The sequence below is a fragment of the Onychomys torridus genome, chromosome X (assembly GCF_903995425.1).
Source record: "Onychomys torridus chromosome X, mOncTor1.1, whole genome shotgun sequence".
In the NCBI taxonomy this organism is placed as follows: domain Eukaryota; kingdom Metazoa; phylum Chordata; class Mammalia; order Rodentia; family Cricetidae; genus Onychomys; species Onychomys torridus.
Window position 1 is genome coordinate 35,843,095 of NC_050466.1, and position 13,744 is coordinate 35,856,838.

The following is a 13,744-nucleotide window of genomic DNA, read 5'->3' on the forward strand; positions in this document are numbered from 1 at the left end:
CATTTCCTTCCCCACTCAATTCCAGCTTGAGTAACCAGAAAAACAACAGATAGTGGCCATAAAATTTGTCTTTGAGGGTATACCTGACAAATAAAAACTGTATATATTTAGAATATACAGCATGATGCTTTGGTGTATTTGTCTTATGAAATGATGCCCCCAAATGAAACTATTAACACAGCTATCACAAAATGTAGTTGTACCTACTTTTTGTGAGTGTCTGTGTCTTTTGACAACACTGGAGGTCTATGCTCTTAGTAAATGTCAAGAATTAAAGACATTATTATTAACTTTAGTCATTACATTGCATATTAGATAGTCTAAAACCTATTTATCAACTTACAGAATTGAACTTTGTGTTTTTAACCAACATCACCTATTTTTTCTACCCCCCTTCAAGCCTCTGGAAACCATTGTTCTACCCTGTGCTCCTGTAAGTTCAATTTTTTAAGATTCCCATCTTCAGGTTTGATTGCTGTAGCTTTAGAGTAGGAGTAAATATTATTTACTATATAATGAGAGGTATCACAAGAACTGTGTATACTACAATAGCCATGTTATGGTATTATCCTTCCCATTTAGCTAACCTCACATGACAGAGAATCAGGACATCAAAAAATAATAATTTTTTAAAATGGCAAAGTTCCCTGGATAGTTATGGAATTCTTTTTCCCCCAACTATTTCTAGTCAAGGAATTTACAGATCTAGGTTTTAGTTGAGGATATTTTAAGTTTAATTTTTATTATTGATGTGCATTTTTATGTGCACATGAGTGCAGGTACTCAAGGAGGACAGAAGAGGGCGCCAGATTCCCTGCAGCTGGAGTTATTAAGCAGTTGTGAGCTGCTCAACATGGGTCTTGTGAACTAAAGTGGGTCCTCTGAAAGATCAGCTGGTGCTCATAACTGCTGAGCCATCTCTTCAGGCCCTAGGTTTTACTTTTGATCCTTCCACTTACTATTACTCTGCCTTTCTTCAGTTTCCTTCTCTTCTTGGCCATTGCTTTCTTTACATGTAAAATAGAGATAATACTACATTCCTTGAAGCATCTGCATGGCTATTATGATTACTATACCAATAATAATGTTCTTAATAACAATAATTAGTATACCTGCTAGTAATTTTTGAGTGATAACCTTTATAATTACTATATTTGATCACATAACAGCTCAGAAAATATTTCTATCATTCCCATTTTGCAGATGATGAAAACAAATCTGGAGAGATGGAAGAACTATCCCAGGATGACACTGGCAATACATAGCAAATTGAGAGCAGAACTGGAACTTTGGCCTGTTCTCTTGAGCCCAAATGCTTTACCACACAGTGTGAAAACACATCCACAGTGACAAGCACTATGAGAGGTGCTATCCTATGCAAATTCAGGCCTGACTTCCAAAATGACTCATATAGATATGAGGTAGATCATAGAATCTACTCTGAGAAAAAAGATAAAGAAATAATTGGATAAATGGGTAGATCACTGAATCTACTGTAAAAAAAGGGGGGGGGGAGATATAAAAATGACAAAAGGTAGATTATTGAAACTTTTATGAAAAGACAAAAGAGAATAAGAATATCATAAGAAAAAAGATCAATTTTTGAATCTACTTTTAAAAAGGAACTACTTGTTTTAAATAGCATAAGTAATGACATTTTTTGTCTGAGTTTATCAAATGTTACTGGACTGGACATTGTTAATATATATATAATGGAGTTTTTATCTGAATTTGTCAAATGTTAATGGACTAGACATTGTTAATGTAATTCTTGACTGTATATATTGTATATACTTGTTGGATAGTTTTTCTTGTATTAGTTATAAACTTTTTTTAATTTTAGACAAAAACAGGGGAAATGTGGTGGGTATTGTGTTCCCTGAAATATTGTGTGTTCCCCGAAATAAACAAATCTGGGGTCAGAGAACAGACAGCCACTAGACCAAAGCCAAAAATGGTGGCTAGAAAATGGGAAGAGTAAGCCATAACAGAAGTTGGGTGGTGGTGGTGCACACCTTTAATCCCAGCACTTGGGAGGCAGAGCTAGCCAGATCTCTGAGTTCAAGGCCAGTTTAGAAACAGCTAAGCATGATGCCTTTAATCCCAGAAACCCAACCTTTAATCCCAGGGAGAGGGGGCAGAAAGAGAAAGGTACATAAGGCGTGAGGACCAGGAACTAAAGGAGTAAAACATGTAGTTAGTTAAACATTTAGTTAGTTTAGCATTTGGCTGGATAAGCGTTCAGGCTTTGGAGCAACACAGTTCAGCTGAGATTCATGTGGAGGAGGACTCAGAAGTTTCCAGCCTGAGGAAAAAGGATCACCTGAGGAACTAGTAAGGTGAGATAGCTGTGGCTTGTTCTGTGTCTCTGATCTTCCAGCAATCACCCCAATAACTGGCCTCAGGTTTGATTTTATTAACAAGTACCTTTAAGATTCATGCTACAGACTCAAGTATAAAGGAATGAGTTTCTTGGCTACTCCATGCTTCTTTATGAGCTGTAAGGTATTTAACCTGACCTTATCCCATGTAAGTCACACTCACAACTGTGAAAGGTAGGCCATAGGCACAGTTTCCCAGGACCTTATTTTCTTCATCTTTAAAAGTGATGCTTTTCCCACCAGATTACTTTAGGACTTTACAAGAGGTCAACTGTGAGAAAAGAGGCTCCTGACTGAAAAGATGTGAGCAGCAATGCTGTGGACAGGTAGATGCCTGTTAAGGCCTTCCTAGATAACTCCGGACACACTATGTGGAGATCTCTGGTGCTGGGAAGCTGCTTACTCCACAGGGGAGCAGAAAGCTTCTAGCCCCTTGGCTTCTGTTGCCCTTCTTCCTGCCCTCTTGGGTCTCCCAACTGTATGCTCAACAGAGAAGGCCCTTTCTGTGGAGGAAGGGGAAGAGAAGGATGAGGATGAGAAGGAAGAGGGAAAATGGAGAGGGAAGAAAGGAGGGGTCCTTCAAGGAAGGACTTGTGTGCTGGCTAGTTTTATGTTAATTTGGCATAGCTATAGGCATTTTGGAAGAGGAAGCTTCAACTGAGGAAATGTCCCCTACCAAATTGGCCTGTGGACAAGTCTGTAGGGCATTTTTCTTAATTATTGAGTAATGTGGAAAGGCCTACCCCATTGTGGGTGGTGCCGTCTGTGGGCTGGTGGTCCTTGGTTCTATAAGAAATAAGTCTGAGCAAGCCAATAAGCAGTACTCATCCATGGCCTCTGCACCAGCTCCTGCCTCCAGGATCCTGCTTTGTGTGAGTTCCTGCCCTGATTTCCCTCAGTGATGGAGTGTGACCTGAGACTTGTAAGCTGAAATAAACACTTTTCTTGCCCAAGTTGTTCTGGTTCTGGTATTTGATCATAGCAACAGAAGCCCTACCTAAGACAAACTGCCATACCTCCTTTCAGGCTCCAGACATGTTGAGAAATGGTTACTAAAAAACTATAAGCAAAACCTCTCCAACACTAATAAACACACATAGGTTTGGGGAAAAGAAAGAAAGAAAGGGGTCACTTTCTCTGCTCACTTTTCTTCAATGATGGTCTGCCCATTGCTTCTGGTTTCTTCAATAATGAGTTTCTCTTCCTCAGGGAGTAGAACTTGTGGGACAGAATCCTTCCGAGTACCTGTAAGTGAAAATGGCCAGAGAGGCTGTCTGGTCTTAGTGCTTTCCACTGATGTTAGAGCAGCAGCTTTCTTCACCCCACCCCCACCCCCCACCCCCACACCACCCATGCACTCTTCAATTTTCCTGAGAGAGAGAACTCTAAATGGCCAAATGATGTCATTTGATCTTCAAGGAGGGGAAATGATGTGCTAAGGCACGCCCCCCCCCAGAGCAAAAGAACTGACCAGTGGTCACCCTGTCTCTGCCTTCCTTCAGGACTCACACACCACATCCCACAATTGGTATTCTTTATTTCAGTAAAGATTGGGCTGAGAGTAGCACTACCCTGGGCTACAACATGCTTCAGAAGCACCATTTGTTCTTTTTGAAGTCCTCTAAGGAAATGTGGCATTATTCAAGCTATTTTTGGCCATGGGTACAGTGGAGATGGGAGATTATCATATCAGCAACAAAACGCAAGTATCTTCATTGCTCTCTGCCCACACTGTCTCAACAGCCAGGGGCAGAGGAGGAGACAGGTAGTTTCAACTTCTCCACAGCTCAGGCTAGAGCCTTCCTCTCTGGGCTCAAGGAATTGGTCTTTGGTCGGCCTGGGTCACTGGGCCTGTTCTGTTTTAGAACAACATCCTCAGGGGTGGATGCATTCACTGCTTTGATCTGATCACTCCTGTCTTCCCAGAGGTGAGAGGTTTCCATGTTCAGTGACTAGCTCTTCATGAGTATTCAATTAGTATGCAGAAGATAAATGGATGGATGAATGGATGAATACAGAAAGCCAAGAGCAGTCAGTTCTAGGGAAACAGGATATTTGACTGGTGTGAAATAGGGCCACTGTGATGCTGAAATGTTGGCTACATCTAAATGCCAAGCATGGCATTTGATACTTCCCACATGCACAAGGGAGGGTAGGAACAAAACTGTGCCCCTTTAGGCCAGATTACATGCCTGAGCCTTCACCAAGAAGTACTTGTATGGACTCTACATCTAGGAAAACAAGTGGTACAGAGGTAAGGTATGGCTGGATTTTGTATGAGGGATGCTCTCACAGTGTCTCTTCATCCCCACTTCCATCCTAGCTTTCACAATAAGAACTTCTCTCTTTCCTCTCCCAGCTCATAAAATCTTTCTATTAGAACCAAGCATGCCAGAAGCTACAGCCAGATTACGTCTGTGGTGCAGTGTCTTTGTCCATGGTGAAATGTATTGATTTCCATGACAAATGCTCTCCTCTTGTGACAGCCTGTGAGATGTGCTACCTTCAAAGAGTGTGTCAAGGCAGTCTCCTAAGAAACGCCTCTCATACCAAGGAAGCAGCTGGTCAATAGCCATGAAAAATACAGCATGCTAGGACATTTGGTCCTGATGCAGATATGAGAAACTTTTTTTTTTTTCCATTTTTCGAGACAGGGTTTCTCTCACTCGAACTCACAAAAATCTGCCTGCATCTGCCTCCCAAGTGCTGGGATTAAAGGCGTGTGCCACCACCACCCAGCATGAGAAACTTTCTAAAGGGTGTCCTATATGTATATATGATAGAAAACAAAACATATAACCTATGTAACTTGGACTGGAAAAAGCACAAAGACTCATTCACTAGAAGGCATCACCAAGCTTTCAGGGTGAAAAGCTGTTTAGGGAAATGCCCTCACCTAACTCCTTGAGACATTTTGTTAATTTTGAAGAGCCTTAGCTGTGCAACTACATTTCTAGATTTTCAGAGCGACTTTGAAACCTAAGCCTGGTGAAGCATCGTTCACTTCAATACATAGCTGATGAAAGATAGTATTTTGACTTCCTTTCCAATTCTGCCTATAAGATGAGATTAGCATCAGTTCGCAGACACAGGAACTCTCTGGGCTCTTTAATTCCTAACTAGTGCTGGTGAAAGTATCTGGGGTAGATCAAAAGAAAGTGACTTTTTAAAAATCCTTTTCATTTCTATCACCTCCAACTTTTCCCTCATGCATCTCACTGTCTCTCTGGGTCAAAAGCAACAGTGCGTAAACAAAGCACCCAGTAGCTTTCGAAAGAGCCTTATCTGAAAGATTCAGTCCTGCACCTCTGCTCTGCACTGAGTTACATGCAGCTTTCCACACCCTGCAACTAATCTGCACTGATACTCTTTATTCTCCCTAAGAGACAGTGAGCAGCAAAGAACAAACCTCATTCATTAGTGCAAGCAATATGGGGAATTCTCCTGGAGCCATTACCTTGTTGAAAACTGGCACTGGTGCAGTAGGCTTCGATCACCTTAAGAATCTGAGCATCCTCTTCCAGAGCAGCTGTACCTGTCAAATTTAATCAGTAATGACTTCTCAGATACATGACCCTGGACACTCAAAATGATGCTGTGCCCATCACTGCCAAGGAGTCGCAGTGTTTCTGAAAGGCAGGTAAAAATTTGTTCAAGCCTCATGAGACAAAAGAGTGACACCAGCAGTAACCCTGGGAGCTCTGGGGTCAGTACTCAGGGAGGAGGCTGCTCCTGAAGTTCAGAACTCTAAATTAGTGGGGGTTCTGTTAGTCGTCTCTTGAAGGCTAAAATCATGGCACTGGGGCTTGGTGTTGGCTTCAGCACTCACCCCAAACACCAAAGTCTTCCTGGTGATTAAATTTCAAGGCTTACCTTCTTTAAGAGTTTTTCCCTATTAACCCTATCCATCTTCTCAACTAGCCAGTATATCATTGAGTCTCCCACCTCCCCCTCCAACTCAGTCTTTAAATGCTCAGATGGCAATGTTGCACTAATAAGTTTAGTTGTGGGTGGAGATGGGGTTACAGGAGCTGGAGTTCAGCAAAGATTTACTTTGTATATAACATTATATTATTTATATTAGTATGTTATTATAATATGACAGGGTCTCATGTAACTCAGGCTGACCTCTAACTTGTTATATAGCTGAGGATAAACTTGAACTTGTGATGATCCTACCTCCACCTTCCAAGGGTTTACAGGCACATGCTACCCACGCCTGATTTATGTGGTGCTAGGGATCAAATTTTGGTCTCTGAGCTTGCTAGGCAAGTACTCAATGAACTGAACTATGTCCCTAGCCACAGCAGAGGTTTATCTAAGCTAGATGTGCAACTGGTACATGCAGAGCTGCTGCAACACTGACTCCTTGTTCACAATTTTAGAGCCAAATACAAGCATATCACTTGACTAACTGACTTTATCAGTCCTCTAGACAAAGCGGTCTTTCCAGATGTCAGCAGACTGACACGTTGGCCAACTGAGAGCATCCTAGAGCACTAGAGAGCCAGAAGGATTTCTATACTCAAGTCCATTTAGTCTACTTGTTCAGAAGAATATCCCAGGCATCATAAACCTAGAGGGGAAACATGTGTCCGTAGCAAATGGGTCCCATTGGGGGATGGAAACCAGGAGGGGTGCAGTGTTCTGCAGCATGAAAATTACACAGCTTGGTGTTGGTCAGAGTCAGCAGGAAGTGCAGTAGGGGACAGCTTATTCAGAAGTCTTACAAGTGACCAAATTTTCCATGTATTTTTACAACAGATGATGCCAAGAACAAACTGCTCTAAGTGTCTGCTTTTTAAAAAGTCTCCTGTTAGTTCATCCATAAATAAGTTGGCAAAAGTACAGAACATACTTTTCCTAATCACGTATTCTTCCTCAGATGCTTTTCTCTCCGTCTTTCTTTTGTGAAGAAACTTCTTCATTGTTTTGGGGCTCTTACTAGATTCCTGTAAGGATAATGGTTTCTCCATGAATTATCATTCTCTCTCAAATACAAATGAAAATAGAGCCAATAAAAATGAATCCGAATGCATCTCTCATCGTGATAGCATCCATTAGGAAAGTATCAGAATTTTCGATTACACATAATAAACATTGCTTCAATTAACTTGAAAAGGTTCAACAAAGCACAGGCAATGACATTCCACTCTCAGTTGCCACAGGAATGAGAATAGGAATGAAGAAGGGTACAGAGTGTGCAGGAGGGCCAGTGCCTTCAGGGTACCATCTGCAGCAAGAGTATCCCTAGCTTGGCTGATGTTCCCCATGGAGAGTTTGAAGGGAATTAAATAAACAATGTAACTGCTGCTAGAACAGTTATGCCTTTTCTGAGAGTTTAAAACCATTTGAGTAATTTTTGTTTGAAAGCAGTCCCACAAAGAAAACTATAACTCCTAGCAGTTAGATGGGAAAGTTAAGGTGGCGAGACTGAGTTATTTTCTCAGAGAGGAGAATTTTGTGAAGGGTTTCCTGTTAAATAACTTTGGGCTATATACAGTCAAAGCCACACTTTTAATTAGTAACAATGGAGATGAAAACTAGTGAATTTGGGTTTTGCCATATGTATAACTATAACTAATTGATCTGTTAAAAAACAGATCAATGTTAATATGAAATTAAACAGATTGGACTCTTACAATCTTATACTTACAATCCCAAGATATTATCTTGATATTACATATTGTCCATCATTTTTGTACATGTGTATGTATGTATGTATGCATGCATGTATGCATGTATGTACCTACCTACCTATCTATCTAATACATGAATAATAATTAGTACTTTAATATATATGAAACTAATCATTGAATTGCCTTCACTTAGCCACAGTGGTCCACTTAGACTTGAAAAGAGACAAACACAAAAAACCACACGTGCTTTTAAAAAAAGAGGAAAAGCTAGCATTAAAAACATAGGAAAATGAGCTTTTTAAAGGCATGATATATAAAGTGACATTTTACACATATCAAACACAAGCCTGCTTTTGAAGAAAGTACTTACATGTCAGAATTGCATCTTCACATTTTAGCCACCAATTATAGCAAGGGACAAAACAAGCATAAAGGAAAGCTTCATTCATCAAAGGTTACAGCACAACAACATTACAATGTCACTGCTCTACCCTTACCTTTAAGATATAAGACATCCTCTAAAATGAATATGTAAAGAAAGAGAAGATGAGCGTGAGAGGTCGATGGTTATAATGACCAAATCCATTTATCAATAATTCTAAAACAACATTCGAAATGTTAGTGTTATCATAAATTACATGGATAGAATATCATCACATTTCCCACATTAGTTTCAGATGCAATATCTTCATGCAAAAGTCCAAAGAATCCAGTTCTGTGCAGAATTACAAATGCTGAGAAATCACCGAAATGCACAGCACATAGCAAGAATATATTAATAACTCTCTTCCTTCAGCAGAAACAAAGAGATCATATCATGCCTTAGTTTTTAATAGATTAGTTATGTGAAGGATTAAGCCAACTTTACCCTTCAGAGCTCACCTTAGTATGAATTTAGTAACTGACAGTTGCAAAATGTCCAGTATTAAAAAGGGGAATAGGTTACTATGAAGTGGCACTCCTGGTTTAAGTAATCGAAGAAAGATGAATGGTTGCAGGTCAGTTTCAAAGCAAATCTGTGGAACCACTTCCTGCCCAAATTCTGAATAGAGTTAACTTAAAAAAAAAAAATGCTCGAGTCCTGTCTCCTATCATGTCACTTGAAAGGGTTAAAAAATCCTGCAGTATCTATATATTGTTCTGTTTCATTGCACTGAGCGATGGAGACAACAATTAATTGGAGCAGAAGCATGGTTGCTCAAATCAAAATACACTCCAATCTGAGCAAAGTTTCCAAGATCAAAACACATGGGACAGAGAGTTCTATGTGGCCTTTACATCAAAATTGTAAGGTTCATTTCATAACTGTCAGCAACTTACTCTTCATACAACAAGACCTTAAGAGCAGTTATTAATAAATGAGCATGTTTCCTAAAATATGAAATAATTAGAAATAAGTAAGAGGGGGGAAAACCTAACTGGGTGGAAAGGTAACACTTGTGTAGTTATGGGGGTAGTGACTGATGTGCTTTGACTGCACTTCTAAAGCAAAGGACCAGACACTCTGGTCATGGGACATCTTGGCAGCACACTAGGTAAATATCAAACACCCTGTGCGGGAGGCTGTTACTGAGAAGACTGTCTGTAAAAAGACATTTCTTTCATTATATTTTTCTCTCCTTCTCATTATGGCAAACATTGATTTCATAGTTGAGACACATGGCTTGATCTCATTGGGTTTCATTGATCAACATGCTACAAAATGTAGAATTGGGTGTTTGATTGGAAATGCAGCTTTCAGTGAAGTGTTTCTTGAGATGTGTGTACATAGTTAACTAAGGAATTAGTGTCACCATGTAGAGAGACAACAGAGGCACTTAAGGAATAGACTAGGAAAACAGGCAGTGCACTTGAACTGTTCAGTTCCATCAATGTCTGTAGATGGAGAACAGGGAAATGGAAAATTAAGAAATAATCTCTGAATCTAGCAATTCAGGATGGATATACATATATATATATCCTATCACAAATTCTAGCATATTCTCACTGAACTATTTGCAATAAGCTCCAAAATTAGCTGTCAGAAGCATTTTATACCATATGTAGCAAAATTACCTCTTTATAACCTAGTGCTGCTGATGGTCTAAGTGGAGGTGCAGGTCGTAGGCAACTTAAACTCCACGGTTTTATAATTTGAGGAGGCTCCAAGGGTCCTCGGGGCTGTCCAGTAGAGCTAAAAGACTGGGAAAATGTCTCATGAGATGCTGGCAATCTGCCATCTGAACCCGACCTGGTACCACACAGTGAAGAATGACTATAGCTTCATTGGATCAGCAAAGCCCGACATGAAAGGGGGAAGATGGAATAGTGAGTGTCCAGTGGGAATACCAACAGTTTCTAAACAAGGTTATGGGGTCTCTAGGTAAAAGCACATAATGGACTCAGTGTCCCATGATCCTGTCCTCCTTTTTGCAATTCCATTTAAGGCAGAAATGTTTCCTCTGTAAGGAAGGAAAGTGGAACAGCAGAAACCATTGGAGTTTCAGTGATGTGTTTGGTACTCAATTAGATTCTTCAGTGGGCTCCTTCATCAGAGTAAACAACAACAGACTCAGAGAAGTGAAGTGACTGGGTAGAAACTGGCAAAGACAAGATTTAAACCCAGATTTGATGCCAAAGCCTGTGTTCCACCACCACAACACACAGCACTCAAAATAGGGCTACTGGCATTGCAGGTTTGAGCGTTAACAGACAACAGAGGAAAGCTTCCATTTCACCCAGCAAGTACAGTAAAATCTCATTAATTCCAACTCCACAAATTCTAGATTTCTGAGAACTCAGATGAGAATGCTAAATGTTTACCTTTCATGCATGTTAACTGAGCAGATGTGAAAGCATGAATGAGATTACATGAAGATGTTTAAGCATTCAGAGAAGTGAACTACTTGCTTTGACTTAGCATATGATTAAGGTGAGGCTAACAGTTATGAAACAATAAGTCTTGTTTATTATTAAAATCTCTTAGAAGGTCCACTGGTGGGAAACACTTGATTAGCAGTTAACAGGAGTACATTAAGACTGCTGACCAAAATCACACATATTTAACTGAAATGTCTTACTAATTTCAATGGGCCTCACAATGATGAGAAATCAGAATTAGTGAGGTTGAACTGTACTTCAAAATTTACAGAGACCACCCAAAGTCAAAGGGCATGCTTGCTGCTGATTTTTAGAAGTCTTTAGCAGGCAAAGTCTGACAAAAACTTCAACCATCCCAATACTTCAGTAATGCCAATACTTCAGTAATGCCAATACTTTAGTAATGTCAATGGAGTACTTACAGAATGAGCACTACATGATGATGATGAGGTCTTAGATAATGAACTGCAAGAGGCTGGTCCTCTGGTCAGTCTGTTCAGCTGCTCCAGCCATTCCTGGAAGTCCTGGCTATTGTTGCAATAGACCACAGTTCTCTCTACCACATTACCTGTATCACCCAATTAGGAACATTTAGGAAGAAAATGCAAGGATCTGTCTTACTCACAAACACTCTTCAGTTGGGCATCTATTTTTAGGCATCTTCCTCTCCATGAAATAACCCTTTCAAACTTTAACATTAGGAACAGAGAAGTTGTGATAAAATGATTATTCATTTTTGTTTCTAATAATGCCCTTGATTTGTACCACTTTGCAGAATCTTAGACATAGAGTAAAACCTCACAAAAAACACACTTGCAATCTAAAACCTTAAATGAACTAACTGGCCATCTAGTCCATAGCACAATCTAAGAATATTGTAAGAATATCGGTTTGCCCAGTGTCCAAAGTGGAACAACATGTAATTAAAACATGTTGTTGAAAAATCTTTAGGCAAATACCAAATCTTGGGCTCCTTATTGGTGAGTACAGGGTTTGATAAGGTCTAGGGACATTAACAGTGTCTTCACCACTGTGTCATCCATGTAGCAGTACAGCCATTACAAGTAAATCAGAGAGGCCCGGCAAAGGGGACAACAGCCTAAAATGTCAGGGAGAATTATGAAGATTGGGATCAATTTGTATAGAAAGCTTTCTGGCTTCTTAGAACAAAACCATGCCTTGCTAGTTTATAGGCTGATAAGATTGGTGACAAAAGTCCACACCTTTGGCTTCTTGGCCACCATGGGCCACATGACAGAGAAGGTCAGTCCATTTTTTTAATCTCTGGCTCTCACACGAGAAGATGGAAAGTAATGGCAAAGCCGAGGCTATTAACTGACAAGCAAGCTTCACTGGTTTAACAGTCTACTTTAGTTGTCCTGGGCAATGGAATGGGCTGTTCCATATCCCTGTAAAACCTGCTTATGTTCTAAACAGGAGCATTTACTTATTTAAACTCCACTTTATTCCAAAAAGGATTTGAAGTAGCTCCATGGAAAGGAGAAAATTACCTACCTGTGATTTCAAATGCGTACTCATTCCCTTCAATTTCATCTAATCTAGCCACCACCATCCCTGCTAGTGGTATTTTTCCCTAGCAGAAAAAAAAAGAATATTCTTATTAATTCTATGACTGCACATATTTCTCCCATACTTTTGATCCTCACAGAAGTCACATATTTAACTAGTCTGAAAATATATGCTTCCCTCATCTAGATTTTAATTAGACAAGAAAACAAGGGAGAAATGTGTATTTGGCTAATACACATCAAACCCTAAGCTCATTATTTACAAAACAGTTGAGTTTCTGATGTATTTTCATATGAATTGAAAAGTAAAGGCTCACATTTTATAAAAAGGAGTAATGGCCAGGACCACATATAACAGAGAATCACAGCATAATATTCTACATTTGGAGAACAGCCTGAGGGAGGTTTCACTGTATATGGCATTTAAGGGCTGGCATCTTTCTAACCCAAATAGTATAACATGGCTATAATATGACAATCCCAGGATCAAGTCTCAGCTTTGCGGTTTTCAGCAGTAACAATATGGGTCTGTAAACTGTTATTACTAATTTATCCAATTACAGCTTTAGATCTCTATTTATACAACTGGAAACCTAGCTCATAAGCAGAACAGCAGATAGCCAGGACAGGATTATATGACTACAAAGGTCTTTGATCTCAAGAACATCTGTTCTTACAAGCAGTTTCATTATAGTGAAGGGTTAGAACATTATGCCTTTGCTGACTTGGGCTTACAATGCCATCGTGCATCTATCTGAGCAGAAGCTTATTTTCATCTGACCTTTGCTAATTTGTGTTATATGGAGCTACTCACCTGATAGATAAAGCCACTCATCCGAGGACTTGCAGACAACATTATCAAGACATTTGAAAACAGCATGAAATATCGTTCTTCTTTTTCCTGAAGTAGAATAAAAATCATGAAAGGGAGAACAGAAATTGAACTGCTTTTGTTAAGACCTTCTGAAAGCACTGCTGCAAAACACAAGCCTTACATAATCATCGATCTAGCATTGGCAGTGAGTTGTAAAATGATAGCCAACTCAAAAGTGCCGACAAATATGTACATTATTCCCCCGAGTGTGTGAAAATAAGAACCCACACAGATTCTGGACCAGTGTGACATGCTAGTTCCAGACACAAAATAAGTCTCTCAAAGTTCCCCAAACTAAAATATAACTTTATTTTGAATAGTAGCAAAATGAAGCAGCTTTTAGCAGCTCAGAAATTTATGGTCTGCTACAGCTGACCTGAGCTTATGGGAGCTCATGGACTCTGGACTGACAGCTAGTGAGCCTGCAGGGGACCAACCTAGGCCCTCTGCATGTGGGGAACT

General features: G+C 39.8%; 1 protein-coding gene across 2 annotated transcripts in view; it reads right to left on the reverse strand.

Annotated features, from left to right (window-relative positions):
- The window catches only part of Arhgef6 (Rac/Cdc42 guanine nucleotide exchange factor 6), a 122,171-nt gene that overhangs the window by 3,640 nt on the left and 104,787 nt on the right, over positions 1-13,744 (reverse strand). For both annotated transcript variants that reach the window (XM_036174612.1, XM_036174613.1), the window contains 8 exons: positions 13,223-13,309; positions 12,395-12,473; positions 11,302-11,447; positions 10,076-10,201; positions 8,518-8,538; positions 7,240-7,333; positions 5,839-5,916; positions 3,527-3,626 (listed from right to left, as the gene is read on the reverse strand). In XM_036174612.1, coding sequence (XP_036030505.1) covers positions 3,527-3,626; positions 5,839-5,916; positions 7,240-7,333; positions 8,518-8,538; positions 10,076-10,201; positions 11,302-11,447; positions 12,395-12,473; positions 13,223-13,309 — 731 coding nt within the window. The remainder of the gene's footprint in view (positions 1-3,526; positions 3,627-5,838; positions 5,917-7,239; positions 7,334-8,517; positions 8,539-10,075; positions 10,202-11,301; positions 11,448-12,394; positions 12,474-13,222; positions 13,310-13,744) is intronic.